Source organism: Mchenga conophoros, linkage group LG7, assembly GCF_057382185.1.
Source record: "Mchenga conophoros isolate Kocher_MC1m ecotype Shallow Benthic linkage group LG7, M_conophoros_male_GT1.1, whole genome shotgun sequence".
In the NCBI taxonomy this organism is placed as follows: domain Eukaryota; kingdom Metazoa; phylum Chordata; class Actinopteri; order Cichliformes; family Cichlidae; genus Mchenga; species Mchenga conophoros.
The window spans coordinates 29,387,834-29,405,872 of NC_140532.1; the positions used below are offsets into that span (position 1 = coordinate 29,387,834).

The 18,039-nt window shown below is 43.4% G+C and overlaps 2 protein-coding genes across 4 annotated transcripts; one reads left to right on the forward strand and one right to left on the reverse strand.

Annotated features, from left to right (window-relative positions):
• Positions 1-239: 239 nt before the first annotated feature.
• Positions 240-16,767, reverse strand: helq (helicase, POLQ like). 3 transcript variants are annotated; one of them, XM_085278779.1, is made up of 19 exons: positions 16,751-16,767; positions 15,025-15,225; positions 14,226-14,787; positions 13,941-14,119; positions 11,045-11,245; positions 10,898-10,970; positions 10,709-10,806; positions 10,183-10,281; positions 9,876-10,021; positions 9,553-9,792; positions 9,254-9,395; positions 7,433-7,537; positions 6,767-6,968; positions 6,107-6,264; positions 5,920-6,018; positions 2,789-2,962; positions 2,567-2,680; positions 1,121-1,255; positions 240-920 (listed from the first exon to the last, which is right to left on the reverse strand). In XM_085278779.1, exons 2-19 carry the CDS (start codon positions 15,199-15,201, stop codon positions 837-839), a joined length of 2,988 nt encoding a protein of 995 aa, XP_085134905.1. In that variant the 5' UTR covers positions 15,202-15,225; positions 16,751-16,767; the 3' UTR covers positions 240-836. The 3 variants fall into 3 exon arrangements, with proteins under 3 accessions (XP_085134905.1, XP_085134904.1, XP_085134903.1); XM_085278778.1 differs by having other exon boundaries at positions 16,744-16,760; XM_085278777.1 differs by lacking the exon at positions 16,751-16,767 and adding an exon at positions 16,377-16,536.
• On the forward strand, positions 15,702-17,521 carry mrps18c (mitochondrial ribosomal protein S18C). Its single transcript, XM_085278782.1, has 6 exons — positions 15,702-16,305; positions 16,401-16,453; positions 16,531-16,614; positions 16,878-16,935; positions 17,012-17,071; positions 17,399-17,521. Exons 1-6 carry the CDS (start codon positions 16,245-16,247, stop codon positions 17,473-17,475), a joined length of 393 nt encoding a protein of 130 aa, XP_085134908.1. The 5' UTR covers positions 15,702-16,244; the 3' UTR covers positions 17,476-17,521.
• The last annotated feature ends 518 nt before the right edge of the window (positions 17,522-18,039 follow it).

Genomic DNA, 18,039 nt, shown 5'->3' on the forward strand with positions numbered 1-18,039 from the left:
AAAAACCTTTTTAAATATTTTTATATTTAAAGACAAAAAAAATCAGATGACCTAAAATGTAGATTAAAATGTCAAAAAATATGAACACATCTAAAGAACACCAAAATCTTCCAAATAAGAGAAAAATGTCAAAAATATATCATCAAAAATGGAAACAGTTCGACTTAACCAAACAAACTGAAATTAAAAATCAAATGAATCCACTGCAAATAAAAACAGAGTACACATTTTTTATTTGATGACACACATGCTTTTATTTTGGTAGGTCAGCTGTCTGATGTAGCAGACAAATTATTTTCAGTTTCCAGAATAAATAAATGCCCAAAAAACACAGACAGAAAATAAAGTTTAAATATTTAATGTTTAAAATTTACTAAAATGAGAAAAGTCGCAGAGTCATTTTCTCAAAGCAGTGAACCATCAGGTGCAGGTCGCCTCCATCAACTGACATTCTGTGTGCTCCGGAGGTGAAGACATGATGATGTCATGGCAAAAACAGCTGACAGCTTCCTGCTGATGGCACCTGAGGTTGAAACAGACTCACTTGAGCTCACCTGACACACTCACACTGCTCAGGTGAAGCTGAAACCTTTAACGAGCAGAAAATGACCTTTAACGTTTCCTCGCGTGAAAAAACGACCTTCGCGTTCTCAGTGTGATAACAAGAAGTACAGACGACAAAATAAGAGCGCAATGAATGGCTGAAAGAAGGTGAGGAGAACAGGAAGTGAAGCTTTTGGCACAGACACGGCGAGGACATCCCAGTTACTTTAATAAGAAATGATGTCACAGTGAGATCAGAAGTGTTCAAAGAGGGTAGAACTCCTGAGAAGATGTCAGAGCTGTGGCAGGTCAGAGGGCGGCGCCAGCAGTTCATCCACTTCCTCCTGCAGAGCTGCGGCTTTCTCATTCACGAGCATCTGAAACAAAGAAACTGTCACAGTTAAACTTCCTGTTTCAGTGTTTCTTCACACTGTAATGTCATCAAACACGGAGACCGACTGTGAGTGTTGTCAGCTCCACAGAGCATCACATCAGTCATTTAACACCATCAGTACTCGTGCTGATTTCAGGTACGGTGATCAGCTCGTGTGGGCGCGATCTCTGAGGACAGTCTCACCTTGGCTGAGGCCACGATCTGATTGGCCTGTTTCCTGTACAGGTTCTGGATGGCTGTGCAGAGAGCGGCTGGGTCGGCGTTCGCCATGTGAGTCAGTGTCTTGTAGCCGGCAGCGTACAGCTGCTTTGCTCTCGACTGCAGGGAAAAAAAGAGGTGATGTCAGAGCTTCAGCTGAGGCAGAGGACATGGAGAAGCTATGGAGGCTCAGATGGTTCTCACTTAAAATCACCTGAAGCAAAAAAAACTTTTCACGTTGAATAAAACTGTTCCCTTGATACAGAAACGTCGAGCATGGGACACCTCAGGGTTGCGAGCGCCGCCCATTTCTCTTTAACCTGCTGACACGAACATCAGCAGCTCAGCACGTTCACCGATGAGTCAGCGGTGACTGGGACAAAAGTGAAACATCTGGCAGAGGAGAGGTGGGACGGGCCGTGAGCCGAATAACAACCGCACCCGAACCACCTCCTGCTCACGGAGGTGTCAGCAGCACTTACATTCTCTCAGAATCATTAACACGCCACATTCAGCACAGGATGCACTTCCTGTAGCGAGTTTAAATATGTCTACAAAATAAAGTTCAAATAATCCTGAAACGTGACCTTTTAGTTTGAATGTCTCCAGAGTGAATCTGATTAATCAGGCTGAGTGGAATAAGCCGACATGAGAAACATCTGGCTCCCCTCTGCAGCGTTTTTAAACCAAAATATAAAAAGTGATCTAAGAGGAGCTTAATAAAGTGAAGTGTGAGGGAACCGGATGCATCAGCGATCTTCAGAGAAGAAAGCTGTGGCCTAAATCCTTCTGAGCTTTCACGTCACAGTGAGATAAAGTAAAACTTTACAGCCATGATGGGACATTTCACACGTTAACATGACGGAGCGAAGACACAGAACCTGAACATTCTCCCTGACCTTCACTACCTTCATCAGGTACACCTCCAGGGCTGCTTTCAGAAACATCAATAAAGAGAAGAAGAAGAAAGAATGGATGCTAACAGGATCAATGAAAGCTGACAGGAAGGAACTTAAAGCTGTAATAACCCTTTTACAAAATAAAACCTGAGCTGAGGTGGATGAAGATGGTGTTCATGTGATCAGTAACTGCTGAAATGGTCCACTTCCTGTGGTCCACAAACTCACGTGTTTATTACATAGAGATGGGAGTGTACTGGAGCTCTAATGTGCACTTGTGCAGGAAGTAGAATCGAGTGACAGCAGAGGATGCGAGCGCTGATGCGTTGACAAAATAACAGAACATGTTTTTTTTGTAAACCCTCCAAGCTGACAACAGGCTGATGATGTCATCACCCCGAACTGTGACGGTGCGGAAACTCATCACTCTTAACGTGTTTCAATGATGTCACACGAGCACACAGTAAGAAAAGGATGCAGGAGGAGAAAAAGAAAAAGAAGAAGAAGAAAGCAGGTGAAGAAGGTGTCTCACCTCCAGGACTCCGGCCACCTCCATCAGAGGGATAAGCTCCGCCTTCACGCAGTAACTGAGGCGCCGTGTCAGCTCGGCGAGCAGCGCTCTGAACGGCCAGAACTCCTCGAGCTCCTGAGACACAGAAACATCAGAGCATCACCATCTCACCTGAGACACACCTGCTGGCTCACCTTCAGCCTGCCCATTTTGGTATGACCTCCGGGTAAACTCCAGTGGTACCTCAGCAAAGTGCAGCACACAGGAGCAGAAGGCAGAGGCGGAGCCGAGCAGCGTCTGCACGAAGCCACGGCTCAGCTGGAAACGCTCGGAGACGCTCCAGACGTCCGTTTCCTTCAGCAGCGAGAAGAGAACAAGAGCGAGGTACATCCTCCTCACCGCCGCCAAGTTCACGCCCTGAAACAAACAGAGCACGCTGCTGAGCGGGGGGGCTCGATCACAAAGTTCAGAGAGCAAGAAGATTATGACGTCATCATAATCTGCCTTCATCACCTGCACCACTTGTCAGGTCAAATTCAAAGATCACGCTTGTCATATCCAGCGTTCATGGAGCAGGCTGAACTCCAGTCATGATTTTCGATGTTAGTAAGTTTCAGTGAAACGATTAAACTGACGTCACAACAACCTGCAGCAGAAACGATGATGTCAGGTCGCCACTCGCCTCCTTTGAGAAAGGCGCGTCTGTGACCCTCAACAGGAAGTGACTCTGTTTCTACTTCCCCCTCCGACGTGTCTTTACTGTGTCATTATTATTCACAGTTGCCTGCTCGTGCTTCACGTCTCATTTTTACTTCCTCACCATTTAAAGGAGCTTGTGGAAAAAGGTCACGACCTTTAACCTTTCGATTTGTGCCATTCAAACAACATTAACATTTCCTACTGTGAAGGTGCAAACATCCACCTCTGGAGGGTGGAGCTGGAGTAAGGGAACGGCCTGAGTCCGTCACATCACAAGGGTTGGGTATCATCACCGATTTCTATAATCGATTCGATTCAATTTGGACTCAGACAGTCAGAAATATTATAATTCTGATCATTTGTCAGTACTGACACTTGTGAGATGCCTTTGTGTCAAAGTAACTGAGGATAAAACACAGAAAAACATGGAGATTTTCCCGGCCTGTCTTTTTATAGCAGATAACCGCCTTAAAAATATTCTGCAGTAGAACAAAAACGGAAGAAAACCACGAATCAACATATGAACATTACCTGACGCTACTGAAGTGATGTAGAGCAAAGTCATAGAGGTTTAATTAGAGACATAGAAGTGTTTTGCAATTTGGCACCATTTGTAAAATTTTACATTTCTTTGGTATTGAACAGCAGAAATTAGGCTTTCTTGTTGGATGTTATCATTTTTGGAAAAAACAAACAAACAAACAGAGGCTGACAGCGCTGTAAACGACAGTAGACTGGTGCGTAATAAGCAATAATAATGTAATAAATAATGCAGAAAACAGATTTTTGATGGTAAACTGCTCTTGAAATACAGGGGGGAGGGGAGTGTGTGATTTTATCGTGGTGGAAGCAAAACAGCAAAAATAAGAGAGAATTCATGACAATGTGAAGTGTACTTTGGATCTTCTTTTGCTGCTGGTTCAGTGAATTTTGGTCAGAGTGACAAAACCTCCAGCTTCAGAATCTGTGAGATGTCTGCTTTCAGCACCGACGGCTTGTCAGTGCTTTGTGGTTACGTCTTTAGTCAAGTTAAAATCGATTTGAATTGGAAAATCGATTTTTTTTAAACCCACCCCTACACATCACACCAGAGCTCGGCAGTTATAAAAAACTAATCTGGCAGGATTAAGCCCGTCAGATCAGATCAGACCCTGAAATCCAGCAGTTCAAAGGGAAAACAGGATTACATGATCAGATTAAATCAGAGGAGCCAATACAGCTTTTTTTTTAAAAACAAAAAACAAATTCAGATCAAAAACTCCAGTTTTTGTTGCTTATTGGAACAGGATCAGGATTACTGTGATTCCAGCAGAGGGCTGGATTCAGGCTGGAAACATGAAATAAAAACTCCAGAGTTAATCAAACAAGAAAACTAGAACTGATAGACGGTGCTACAAACTGCATTACACTGTGTATTAAATACTATATTAACATAATAATATATTTTCATACAGTGATGATTATTTATGGAGCACTGTATTTCATACATGTGATATACATGTATAAATATTCAGGATTTGCGTTTTTATTCATTAAATTTAAAGCTATGAGATCTACATTAAACTGAGCTGTGTGTTATGAATGAAGAATACTGTCACAGTAGAGAACAGTTTAATCAATGCTCTTGATGTTTGCTGCCCTCTGCTGGTCATGTTTTACATTTTTACATGCTTTTACTTCAGGGGAGTAAAAGCATGACGACAGTGCACAAAGTTGCTTCCTGTTTCCAACCTGCTTTGCTTGCTAACAGCAGCAGCTCTTACTTTTGGCTTTTGTGGTCGTGCAGTTGTTTATGGTAAATGGCCTGCATTTGTATAGCGCTTTACTTAGTCCCTAAAGACTCCAAAGCGCTTTACACAACCAGTCATCCACCCATTCACACACACATTCACACACTGGTGACGGCAAGCTACATTGTAGCCACAGCTGCCCTGGGGCGCACAGAGGCGAGGCTGCCGGACACTGGCGCCACCGGGCCCTCTGACCACCACCAGTAGGCAAACATGGGGTTAGTATCTTGCCCAAGGATATTTGGCATGCAGCCAGGAGGCAGCTTGGGATCGGACTACCAACCTTCTGATTAGTGGCTGACCTGCTCTGCCACCTGAGCTACAGCCACCCCAGTTGTTTATTTCATGCAGCATTTGTATGAAAGAATTTTAAAGGTTGTGGATAAAATAATGAATTAGTGCTGATGAAATAGCTCTTAGTAAAATTAAAATAGTTAAGGCTCTTTTATGTTGGTGAATTTGGTGCCTGCCGCCCAGGTAAAGTATTGCTGATCCAGATTTGGTAAAGTCATCCAATTTTTTTTTGTTTCGTTTTTTTTAACTGGATTAGGAGAAACAGCAGCACTCTGTGAGATTTCACAGTGAAGCTGGATGTTTTTATCCTGTACTGAAGCTTTAATCTGTCTGGAAGCGTTCAGCGTGTTTTAATCTGAGCTTCTAACAGACCTTCAAAACCGCGGCCACACATCACATATCCAGATGCTTCCTCCATCACTCTGCGTTCACCTGCGCAGCTTCTGGTCTTCATCTTTGATTTCATGGATGCGTGTTCGTGATTCTCTCTTTACAGTCAGGTTCGAGTACATTTCACAGGTCACGTCTCAAAAACAATGAAATAAAACCTGAACATCTCAAGCATTAAATCTGTGGTCTGAACTTTCTTACCTTCTTTACTGTCTGTCCTGCAGCTTTTCTTGCCACGAAACTCTCAGGCACGCCAACAGCAGCTGACATCTTCTGCTCAGCCACAGACAACAGTGTGAACTGCAGATGAGGAAGACGAAGCAGAGAGCAGCTTGTGAGAGATGTGAGGAGGAGGAGGCCAAGAGGCTCTGAGGCAGGCTCTGCTTACCTGCCTGAAGAAGATCATCCAGTCAGGTTTGCACTGATCAATCAGGTCGTACGGGGTCACCAGGTAGACCAGGTGCAGGTAGCTGTTGAGCAGCAGAGACTCCAGGCCTTTGGAGAGGTCTTTGTAGAGGACCTCAGCATAGGTCAGATCCACCGAGGCTGAAGAACACCATGAATGCTTTAATTCATCGTCACGAATCATAACAGCTACAGACACACAAAACTACACCATCGCAGTTTTCTGACCTTACAAAAGGATCTTTGAAACTTTATTTAAGCCCAATGAATCGAAACATCTGACAACAGTGGGACCAGACTGGGACCACGGTGGGACCAGACTGGGACACGAGTTTACCCTGTTCAGGATCTTTGGTGGCCGGCCCAGGCTAAAATGACCCTCCATGTTTGAATCTGTTTTAACTCCTCCTCCTTTAAATCAACTGTCTTCTTATTGGCTGCTCCTCATGAACATAAGTGGGTGAGTCTTGTGTGTCTGAGATGACCATATTAGGGATTTCCCTCGCTATAACATCATGCAGAGCCAACAGGAGCAAAACTCTGCAACTCTGTGTTCATTGTTGATTTTCAGAATCATGATTAAACATGACGTTCTAAGTCATGTGAGAGGAAGTAAGGAGTCCTACAGGTATGCCGAGGGTACCTTTGTACGTAGCCTTTCCCAGCTTGGTGACCCGCAGACTCTGACTGTGCGAGTCTACTGTGATGAGCTCTTTCTCCTTCAGGACATCCACGCACTGCTGCACTGCCTCCAGCAGGCTCCTCCCCACACACAGCTGCTGCCACTGCACAAACAGCAGCGTTCCCTGCAGGAAGTCCTGCAGCTGCTCCACGGATGATGTGATCTGCAGAAACCACGAGACATAAGGACAATAGCACCAGTTGAATCAGGCTGTGATCTGATTATTTTTAAAAACATATTGATCAGGCATCCTGATTGGCCAGTTCAGCAACAAAAACAAGGATATATGGAAATATTTGGATCCATTATATTCTGTGAACTGAATATTTCGAAGCTTGTGTTCGTTAGACAATGTTGCCATCAGTGACACAAACCAAACAAAATAAAAACCTAGAATTACCTAGAATTAGCTAGAATGAACCAGAATTACAGACAGATTCACCGATACAGAAAAATCAGCTGCTTCTTTATAAACCACTAATTCAGTTTAGTTTTTCAAAATAAAAGCGAAAAGAAAGTCAGACCCCACAGAGGTACCATTTGATATTAAATAATGATGCAGAGATAAAAGAGATTAGCGCCTGCTGGCTAATCTGCTCGGATTTGGAGTGAATTAGAAGGATTTACGTTTAATCCAATGAGGGACAGGACGAGGCTCAGGAGGCCTTTTCCATCATCGTGCATCAGGTTGCTGTAACAGCTCTCCATTGGCGCGCACACCAGTGTTTTAGCCTGAAATCACACAAAAGCAGAATTATCTGACATCTGTTAGTTTAACTGAATGCTTTTATTTTGTCATAACTCACAGGAAACTGATCAGATTGTTTTAGCAGGAGTCAGAGATGGTGGAGAAGTCATAAAGAGTTATTGTTATGTTATTATATCGACCTTAATTTTATTGTTTTTAACACATTACCAGGGCTGGACTGGCCATCGGGCATACCAGGTATTTGCCCGGTGGGCTGCTTGTGATTTTTCGTATTTATGGGCCAATGGGGTTTTATTTCTTTTAATTTTTTAACGGTATAAATGAATGGTGGTGGATTAGCCAGTTGGTCGTGATCGACTCTGGGCTGGACCAATTACAGCCGAGGAGGTCGAACTTTAAAGTTGAGGTGAAAAGGAACGCAATTTGTGCCGTACTTCAGCTAGAAAGTTGCTAATTCAATCATGAAACTGATCAATGATCAGCTTTTCTCTCTGCGCCAGAAACAGAAACCTGTGGCTGTAGCACTAAACAACAGCAGCACGTTTAAGCTTGATCAGCTGTTGTTAGAATTTATTTAATATTAATTTCTAGTATCAGCTGATGTTTGCTGGAGCCACAGCTGTAAAGCTGCTGGTCATGATATCGGTTTGTATATCTGGTGAGAGGGAAACATGAAGATAAAACCAGGAGATGTCCTTACTGAATCATCAGAGCTGAACAGGTGATGGAGAAACAGGTTTACCTTTTAGGTGACATGAATGAGTTGAAGGGAAGTTATGAACTGTTTCTGAGAGACAAATAACATCAGGATTCTTTTTTTTATGTAGCTGACAGCTGGTAACTGTGCAGGGGCGCATCTAGCAAAGTTTTGCCAGGGGGGCAGGTAGGGCATTAACAGGGAGAGGGGAGAGGGGGGCACAAAGAAATACTTTTCTTTCTTATTCTCATTTAAAATGTCTTGCTTTTCATGAATAATTATCTGAATCTTACAACCAAATTTTACATCTGATGTAAAATGTATAGAAATCCATTATTGTATTTAGTAAATATTAAGCCTAGTATACACCCTAGTAAGTTATAGTATTCTTTCCTTTGGGAAGGTACCATCTGTGCAGTCTGCAATTCTCTTGAAGAAAGATGTTGAATCTATTTAATTACTGGAGAAAAATAATAGATTTATGTGCATTTGTTTGATACGTGCATTAAATTAAAATCGGTTTTGTCAGTTAAGCATCTTGAGGCAGAGGGTGGGGGAGTGGTTCCCTATTTTTTTCCTTTGGCAACCCTATTAGTTAGGTATATGTAATTATAAATTAGGTTGTTTTATATTTTTGCTAAGTACTGTTTAGAATACCAGAATAGGGAGGATGGTGTAGGTTTAAGTTTATTATAAAGGCTTTATGGCTTTTCCTATAATACCATGGTGGGCTGGTCACTAGTCAAAATACCCGGGCTTGTCCCAGTCCAACCCTGCACATTACAGAGGTTTCTGTGCAGCTGCTGACCTCAAATAAACACACACAAAGATTTAATAAAGCTTTTAAACCTTTTAACTCTTTTAATTTAACGTTTCTTTGTTTTTTTAATAACCTAAAACAGATTTTATGCCTGCAGGTCTGTATTTCAGATATCTGAGGATTAAGAAAAGTATTTTGACATAATATTGTTGGAAAGCTTCAGTTTTTAGGCTCACTGTTTTTAATCAGACATCAGTTTGAGTCCCTCATGGCTCTAGTTACCATGTTCCTGTCCTTCTCCTGCAGGATCAGGATGCTCTCGCCCACCGAATCGATCCCCGCTCGGCCGGCTCGTCCGACCATCTGCTTGTACTGGCTCCTCTTCAGGAAGTCCGTGGCTATGTACGGCGAGCGCAGGATCACTCTGTGTGCAAACAGAGGTCAAACCGGGGTCAAACAGAGGTCAGATCATTTCAGCAGCAGCAAATGTGCATAACCTTTGATATGTACACATGAACACGCAGGTGAGCTCCTGACTGCTGTGACAGGAAAGGGAAAAAGCTGTTTAATGAGCGGCTCACCTGCGAGCAGGTAGGTTGATCCCTGCAGCTAGGGTGGAGGTGCAGGTGAGGAGGCAGAGGACCCCGCTGGAGTAGGCCTCCTCCACCAGTTTCCTCTCCTCGGATGTCAGCCCGCTGTGGTGGTACGCCACGCCATACGGCACAGTGACCTTTAACACCGGGCACAACGAGCCATTCCCGCTGTCCCGCAGCTCCCTGAGGAGGACGCCCTTCTCCTCCTCGCGGTGCCGCAAGAAGTCCCTGAAAGAGTCGAGAAAGGTTTCTGAGTCAGTGATTGGCATGGGCGGCAGAGTGGGAGGAGTCACCCAGTGGCTGCTGCTCACTCTTTCAGATATTTGCAGATCATCGCCGCCACATTCTCGCAGTTCTTCTTGGTGGGACAGAAGAGCAGACACGAGTGCGCTGGGATGACCTCGGTCACCAGAGCGATGATGTGATCCGGGTCGATCTTCTGCATCGTGCTCGAGTACTGCAGGAAAGAGAAAGACCAAGCACCACGAAAACGAAAGAGGAGGACATTAAACTTTAATTTACTGCAGGAAAAATGTCTCCTGTACATATTAATGTGGCCACGGCGTGTTGGTGTGATCCTCCACTGTATTGTTAGAGTTAATTATGTTTTTTACTTACTTTAAAGTTGAGAAGACGTGAGAACCTGAAGCAGTTCTCTTCTTTTGGGTCCACCTCGTAGATGGTGTCGTGCAGTTTGACGAATTCCTTCAGCTGAACCTGGAAAAAATCAAAATAAAATAAATCACAGAGCGCCAATTTACCCAAACTCTCAAAATGAGTTTAAAAGACAGGAAGAAGCCCCGCTGATAGAAACCAGCAGTTCCATGCAACGATCTTGAAACACAAGTTCTCCTCTGACTATCACCAGCTCATCCACATCCATTTTCATATGTGCAGCTGATAAGTCGTGACTAATTCTGAGAGTTGCATTTGCATGACACACAGACCTGATTTTAGTTAATGAGCAACTTTAACAACGCTCAGTGAGCCCCTCAAACAGCTGCTCAGTGTCAGGAACTGTTTTCAGCGGTGGACTAATCTGTGTGTTATGCTCGAGCAAGTCCTTGTGGAAGCAGGAAGTTAGGGTCAGTGTTCACTCGAGGGTTTTATAAGGTTCGGGTGCAGCTTTGATTCAATCACTTACAGGCCTGAAGTTGTTCGTGTAATTTTCAGCCCTCAGAAACATCTGCAGGTCTTTGATATTCCCCAGAGTGGCGCTCATTCCTATTATCTGAGTTGTTTCTGGAAAAAAAAGAAAAAGAACCCAAAAGCAAGAAGTTTGTTTTTAACTTAAGGCTGGATTGAGTTATGGAGACTATAAGAAGACACTTACTGCTCACATATTGAACTTTGGCCAGAGTCATTTCTATAATGGCCCCTCTGCTGCCGTCACCCAGCATGTGAAGCTGCAGAAGAAACAAAATCTCAGTTAAATGTCCTCCAGCCATATAAAACACCTTTCATCCAAAGTGGGAGGTACCTCATCAACCACCACCAGTCCAAGGTTATCCAGCCTGCTGCTCTCTATCAGAGAGTTGACGAGGCTGTGAGCCTTCTCTATGGTTGCGATGTAAAGGGACGTCTTGTTTCTTCTCTTCACGGGAGGAAACCTGCCCTTGCTGCCAGCGTACTCCTCCACCATGAAGTCCAGCTCCAGACCAAAGCTTGCTAAACCACGCACCTGGAAAAGTGAAAAGTACTTCCTAAGAGTTCAAAACGAAGGCTGTTAATGTCTCTGAAAGGTGTCCCACAAGGCTCTAGTTTTGATCCTCTTTTATTTCTTATGAACATAAATATGATAATGATATGATTAGAGATGGAAATCGAGAGTAGTAGTGCAATTCCTTGGAATCGTTAATCTGCCTGCCTATGGATCCTGCTTATCAGTTCTTGCACTCTCACTACGATCAGCTGATTTCAGTTTGTGTGCCAGAGGAAAATAGTGGTGCAGTCTTCAGTGTGGACATGGACATGACTTTTATTTTTATTGCACAAAAGGATGAGAGTGTGATGGTAAAGTGGAGACTGCTCCAGGACAGAAAAACGGCATCACTGTTAACACAGCTTCAGCTCTTCACAAGCACCTGCACAGCCAGCATGCTAACACTAAGCTAGCCAAGAGCCCAGAGCGATTTTAAAGCTGAGTGAATGCTGACCCCAGACCAGCACCGTGATAAAATGAATCGTCATTTGTGTTGAAGACAACCATTGCTGAACTTCAACAGGTAACAAACTGATAAGCAGTCAGGCCCGTTTCTACCTTTTCATGTTTCTAAAGTGGCATAGAATCACCATGACAACTGCTTTAACCTCCTAAGACTCGAACTCTTCCATGGCATGCATTTTTAATTTATCTTTAATATTTGGGCATATTGGGACCTGATGAATGTCAAAACAAAGAATTACCAGATTTTTTTTTTTTTTACTGATTTTTGTTTCTAAGAAAAATGAGAGCCACATGAGGATATTTGTTTAAAATTTCGATAGAACAGTAGTAGTATAATGTCCTCGTAAGCAATGTTCCCTCTAAGCTGCGCGCGTGCGCAATTGCGCACTGCTGGCACGTCTCTGCGCAGAAAAAAATCTGCGTTGCGTACAAAAAAAAAATCTAACCTGAATTGAAATTAAAGTAAATACGCTAACAATTCTGTTTGGCAGTAAGTGACTGGCTGCTCCCGTATGGGATTAGAACGATGCCACCTTATTCCATAGTTCAGCCAATCACGCGATTCACATTCGTATATACGCAGCTAATCAACGTCGCTGACAGGCTATGACAGCGTCCTTATATGCCGACGCCGGTGTTTTATGCTGGGCAGACACTGTGCGATTTTTGGCCCATTTTGAGCCGATTTTTGAGTCGTGCGACCGTTTTGGCGATCGGCCGGATTTTGGCCTTCATCGTGTAGTATACGTGGGGTAACGAGAAGCGATTGAGACCTCACGACCAGCTCCCGATCATCAATCGCTTGGTCGTGAGGGTGTCACCGCAGTTTCTCACACTGCGCACGCGCAAACACAAATGTCAGCGAAAAAGACGGCGCAGCACGGCAGTGCAGCGTGTGATCTGGACACAAGCGATGGAGGCACAACTTGTAGAACTATGGCAAGTTCATCCGAGCCTTTTCGATGTGGCCTCACAAAATTATCACGACCACAACAACCGTGAAAATAGTTGGATCTACACTGCTGCTCAATCACAGCTGCCTGATCAGTGTTTTTCATTAGCAATTTAGCAAAGTTGATGGTGGTGGTGTGCGTGTCTGTGTGAGTGAAAGACAGAGAGAGAGAGCGACAGAATTTCTGTTATAACCTTCATTTTATGGACGCACAGTGTGAGCAGTCGGGTCGCATCAGAGCATCGGACCGTATAGTGTGAGACCCTGCATCGTGACCTATGAACTTCTAACCCCTGCGAGTCAATCGTACAGTTTGAGCAGGAGCTGAATCGCGCGACTAAAAAAAAAAATCGCACAGTGTAAGCCCAGCATTAGCTAGCAAAGCGGCTGATGTGGAGTGAAGCCACGTTAATGACAACGTGTACAACCACTGGAGATGTGAGCAGGACAGACGGAACAATTGACGGAAAAGGTGTGGACTTTATACCAGTTTTTAAATGGTGTTGATAGGCCACGTAAAACCAGAGTTATGATAAAAAATATGTGCAATGTAACGTTCTGCATTACTTTTAAGAAAAGTGCTCAGTGTAATAACTTTTTTACTTTACTTTTTTGAGTAATGACCCCAACACTGATCACAACAAAGAGAGAAATTACCTCCAACATGCACAAACCTTTGACCACACTGCATGTAATTAATTTGCATGAATGTAATGTCTTTGATATGGTGCTTAAAGATGGTGGTGACTCTCAAAGTGGAGCCAATGAGAATTGATAAGGAAATCGATAATCCACACTACCATGGCAGTTTGTATCACCCCACAGTGCTATATTTCTGATTTTTATTTGTATTTCTTCTAAGCGCAAATTAAAATTTACGCTTAGAAGAAGTTTTATCATTTTATATTTTAAGTCAAAGCTTGTTATCCCACACAACCAGAAAGTCATTACTTCTACTTCTCTTTTATTCCACAAACACAAATATTATTATCCTCTGATGTCAAGTTCTATGCAGATGATATACTTTTATATCTGAGACCAAAAGCTAACTAACCATTTGCTCGTGTTCAGGAGTGAGAGTAACATCAACAATAATCCCAGTCTGAAAGTTTCCCTACAGAACATTAAACAACATTGATTAATTTTACTCATTTGCCTATTACCCATTAGCAGCTCAGTAGCATCTACTAGCATTTATGCATTCTGTTGACAAAACAGACTTTTCTGATATGTTTTGATGTTCTGTGGTTTCTGTACCTTCTCCTGCACCAGCGATATGTAGGGCAAGATGAACAGACAGTCCTTCCTCCTGCACAGCAGTTCTCTGAGGATAAGGATCTCTGCCACTAGAGTTTTCCCACCACTGGTGGGAAGGGAGTAGATCAGATTCTTCCTCTGCTGAACACAGTCCAAGTTCAGACACGTCTGCTGCCAGTCTGAAGAAACCCAAAAAAACAAAACCGGTTGTAAATGTCTTCACTTGACTTATTCTGTGCAGAAACTACAATATTTCAATTTTATTGTGATATACAAAAATCTCACCATACAAACTCTGGATTCCTCTCAGTTTAAACATCAGCTCCTTCACTTTGCTTGGAAGCCCAAAGAATGGCCCAAGGTCAGGCATGTCAGCAGAGACAGTCTCCATGGCCTGCATGGCGACGTTTATCTCCTCAGAAACCACCGCCTCCTTCAGCATCGCTGTCCGTGAAACGGCAGAAGGAGCCGCTGCGTTGCCAAGCATCGTCCTCTTCAGCTGGTCGGCAACGCTCCTCCTCGCTCCGGCTGGTCTCCTGAGTGGACCCTCTCCGTTTGCTAGTCCTCTGAAAGGCGTTGAGGTTTTGTCTCTGTCCTGGAGTCGGCTTCTCTTCGCCTTCTCCTGAACTTCCTCCTGAAACTGCAGCTGGCTAGCCGGTAGGTCCTCGAAGGGTTCATCTCCAAGGCCGTCCAGAATGGAGTCTGAGAGGACATCCTCGTCTTCTGGTTGTTGCTCCACCCCTCGAAACCTTTCATTTTGCTCGGCATCATCCAGTTTTGCCAGGACAGACGAATCCCCTAAGATGCTGTCATAGTCGCCGAATAAATCCTCGCTGTCGCTGCAGTACTGCCAAGAAAAAAAGAATACCACCAGCGTGGACTTCAAACAGGTTATTAATCGATCAGGGCATCATTTTTCTTTCTGATTTCTGATTACTCTATGACCAACTGAGTCATTAAACACATCGGGGAGGTGTTCACTGAGCTCAGAGATTAGGTGAGGAGGAGGCCCATTTTCTCACAGACTTCAATGCACTCAGACTTGAGGAGAGTCGAACCCTGCTGGTCAATATGCAAGATGTACCTCCACAGTTCTGCTTTCAGCCATGATGCTGCTGATCCTCCTGTTGGAGTTGCATAGCGGGGAACAGACAGCCCCTCCCCTCTTCCTGGCAGGTGTCAGGTAAGCTTTCAGGTGGTCTCTCGCCCTCTTCCTCTGACAGACTCGTTTTATTTTGACTTCCAGCCTTCCGTAGTTCATCCCTGTGAGCGCAGACCCCTGCGGCTACATGTGAAACACAATAAACATTTTATAGTTCTCGCATACTTCACTAACCTGCTGCTGCAGCCATTTAAACGCCACCTTAAACAAGTTGACGTTAAATGATGAGACCTAAAAACACCAAAGAGCCCACACAGGCTCAGTGAGCAGCTAGCTAGCAAGCGCCGGCATTCAGTTACAAAAACTACAAATTAATCACAAACAAGCTCAAATAAATAAAAGTGTGTCCATGGAATTACTTTTAACACCACCAGTAATAATAACGTTCACTAAACGCGCATCTACAGCAGCTCAGCGAATCCTTCATTCAAAATAACTATCATTAATCCTGGAGTGAGAGAGAAATGCCACCATCACTTCCGCTTTCGGTTTACTGAGGCGCTAACTCTGAGTTACAGTCGTTCAAAAAGTGTCAAAACGTGCAATTAAACATCTCGATTAGCTTTTAAATGCTAAAAAATTAAGTCTTATCAAACCTTAATAATTAGACGCATTGGATGAAAAATTTAGTTTCGACTGAAAACGGGTTAAGTCTGTTTTGAAACGGTAATTAGATGTGATGTTTGCTGCTCGGATAGTTTAGGAGTTTTAGGACAGCTGTACGTGGTTTCAGTCACGTTTCAATGACAAACTGCAACACCGCTTTAACATACATTAATAGCAAGCTGACAAGTGGCACAAACTAAAGCTAATCTGAGGCTTAGGGCTGCTTTTCCCAAGACTTTATGTGTTCCGCGTGATTTCTATCTTGATTTGGTTTATCTTTGGAATGAGTAACAATTAAACCTTTCCGTAAAAAAACTCAAAGCGAAGCGTTATATCTCATTAATATTAAACATTTAGATTGTGTAAATCCGTGAAATATTAAAAACAGACAGAATACTTCTTTTAGGTTTATATTTTAAATTTAGTGACATCGTCCAGTCACAGTATATATCCAAGTCACAAGCAGCCTTTGCGGAAGTGGTTGGAAGTATTTCTCAGTTGCAGCGGAAGCGGTTCCTGTCCCGTGTTAGGTCAACATGTTGTGTCTGAGGGAGTTGCAGAGGTGGAAACCTGTCTTATGTCGTTATGGAAACACAGGTGAGTCGTGCGTAACACGTTAATTACAAAAATAAAAGTTTAACTCCAATCCTTCTGGTGCAAATGCTAACTCTAGCCGTGCTGCTTCCGTGCAGGTGTGCGGAGCTTCGCGGTCGCAGCAGATGAAGCCGGACGGACGGAGGGCGGGGTGGGTGCTGAGTGCAGGCTGATGGATGCTCGCCGTTGATTTCAGTTTGGTTATGAAGATTTGTTTGTGTTTTTCAGCTGGTGAACATGGAGAACCCGTACAGAGAGCCCCAGAAGGGCTGCGTCCTCTGTGACGTCACGGTGGACTTTAAAAACATCCAGGTGAGTCAAACGGGAAGAAACAGCTCTTCACCACAGATTAAATAATGAGAAACACGCTGAGTGAGATTATTGTCAGAATATCTGTGACCGGGAAGATTATAATCAGTTTATCAGAAATCAGGCCTTCACCTCTGACCTTTGCGCTTGGGTGCACACCTGAAGCAGCAGCTCTGCTCCTCCAGGTGTGTGACAGGATCTCCTGATCCCAAGTCAGACTGAGTCTCAGTTCAGTCGTGGATTAATCTGAGTTTGTCGCCCTGCAGCTGCTCTCTCAGTTCATCTCGCCGCACACGGGCAGGATCTATGGCCGCCACATCACAGGTGAGTCTTTGCCCGAAACAGGTCATCTGGATTAAATCATCATCAGGTTGGGTCACACCTCCTTCTGTTTTTTCAGGTTTATGCGGAAGGAAACAGAAAGAAGTGTCGAAGGCGATAAAGAAGGCTCAGTCCATGGGTACGTTCACAGCATCTTTCAATTCTTCTGTTTCGTCATTTGATTTGTTTGCTGTCATAATCTCAACTTTAATCCCAATTTTTGTCTGTTCTTTTTTTTTTTTTTTTTTTAGACTAAATTATTTAATTTTTTAAATTTTAGTAAATTAATATTTGATGACCCAATTAATGAAAAGCTTTTTTTGCATTTTTCCTCTTTTTCATATTTTTGCCTTTTAACAAATATAATCCAAACATTTCCATTTTCGCCACATTTCTAACATAATTATATAAGAAGCGTTTCCCTCTGAGCTGAGCTACTGCTGTTAATATAAACTTTTGTTTGCAGGTTTCATGTCAGTGACGCACAAACATCCACAGTTCATGAAGGACCCTAACATCTGTGGAATCAAACATCTGGATTAGTGTGAAACATCTGTGTGTCTGTGTAAATAAAGTTTCTCTGCTGTCAGTTTGCTGTCGGTGAATTTCTTGGGCCAAAGCGTCAAACGTGAAGCGTGTCCTCATCAGAGTAAACACCTCTGCACGGTTTCTTAATGTGAAGGAGTTTAAACACTTTAAAAACACTTGCTAATTTTTTTTTTTTAAATTTGGACCTTCTGAAAACTGAAAGGTTGTGACGTCATCTGAAGACCTTCAAACATCACACTAAACAGAGAATCTATAAAATATTCTATCTATAAAATAATGACTGAAATATTGTTTTCCTGGATTCTCTTTCAAAGTTTGTGTCACTGGAGTTTAAAACAAAGACAATGCGTGAACTAACGTAACCCGGGATCTCTGAAGTCCCGTCGCCTCGTACAGAGCCGGTAAAACCCAGAAGGTTCGTGTTTATGGAGAAAAATCAGTTGGCCTCATTGAGCCGGTGAGACCGGCTGTGGGAGAAAACTCTTCTTGCATTTCATCAGTTTTTAGAGTTCTCACCACCACCTGGACTGGACCGGACTCTGTCGTGGGCTGATTCTG

Excerpts from the sequence above, each read along its gene's own strand:
- helq (XM_085278779.1), bottom strand. The coding sequence starts at position 15,201 with ATGAACTACGGAAGGCTGGAAGTCAAAATAAAACGAGTCTGTCAGAGG. Across the intron at positions 10,022-10,182 it reads CACGTCTTCTCAACTTTAAA|TACTCGAGCACGATGCAGAA; the intron begins GTAAGTAAAAAA and ends TCTTTCCTGCAG. Across the intron at positions 7,538-9,253 it reads AGGAGAAGGACAGGAACATG|GCTAAAACACTGGTGTGCGC; the intron begins GTAACTAGAGCC and ends GTGTGATTTCAG.
- mrps18c (XM_085278782.1), top strand. The coding sequence starts at position 16,245 with ATGTTGTGTCTGAGGGAGTTGCAGAGGTGGAAACCTGTCTTATGTCGT. Across the intron at positions 16,306-16,400 it reads ATGTCGTTATGGAAACACAG|GTGTGCGGAGCTTCGCGGTC; the intron begins GTGAGTCGTGCG and ends GCTTCCGTGCAG. Across the intron at positions 16,615-16,877 it reads TGGACTTTAAAAACATCCAG|CTGCTCTCTCAGTTCATCTC; the intron begins GTGAGTCAAACG and ends GTCGCCCTGCAG.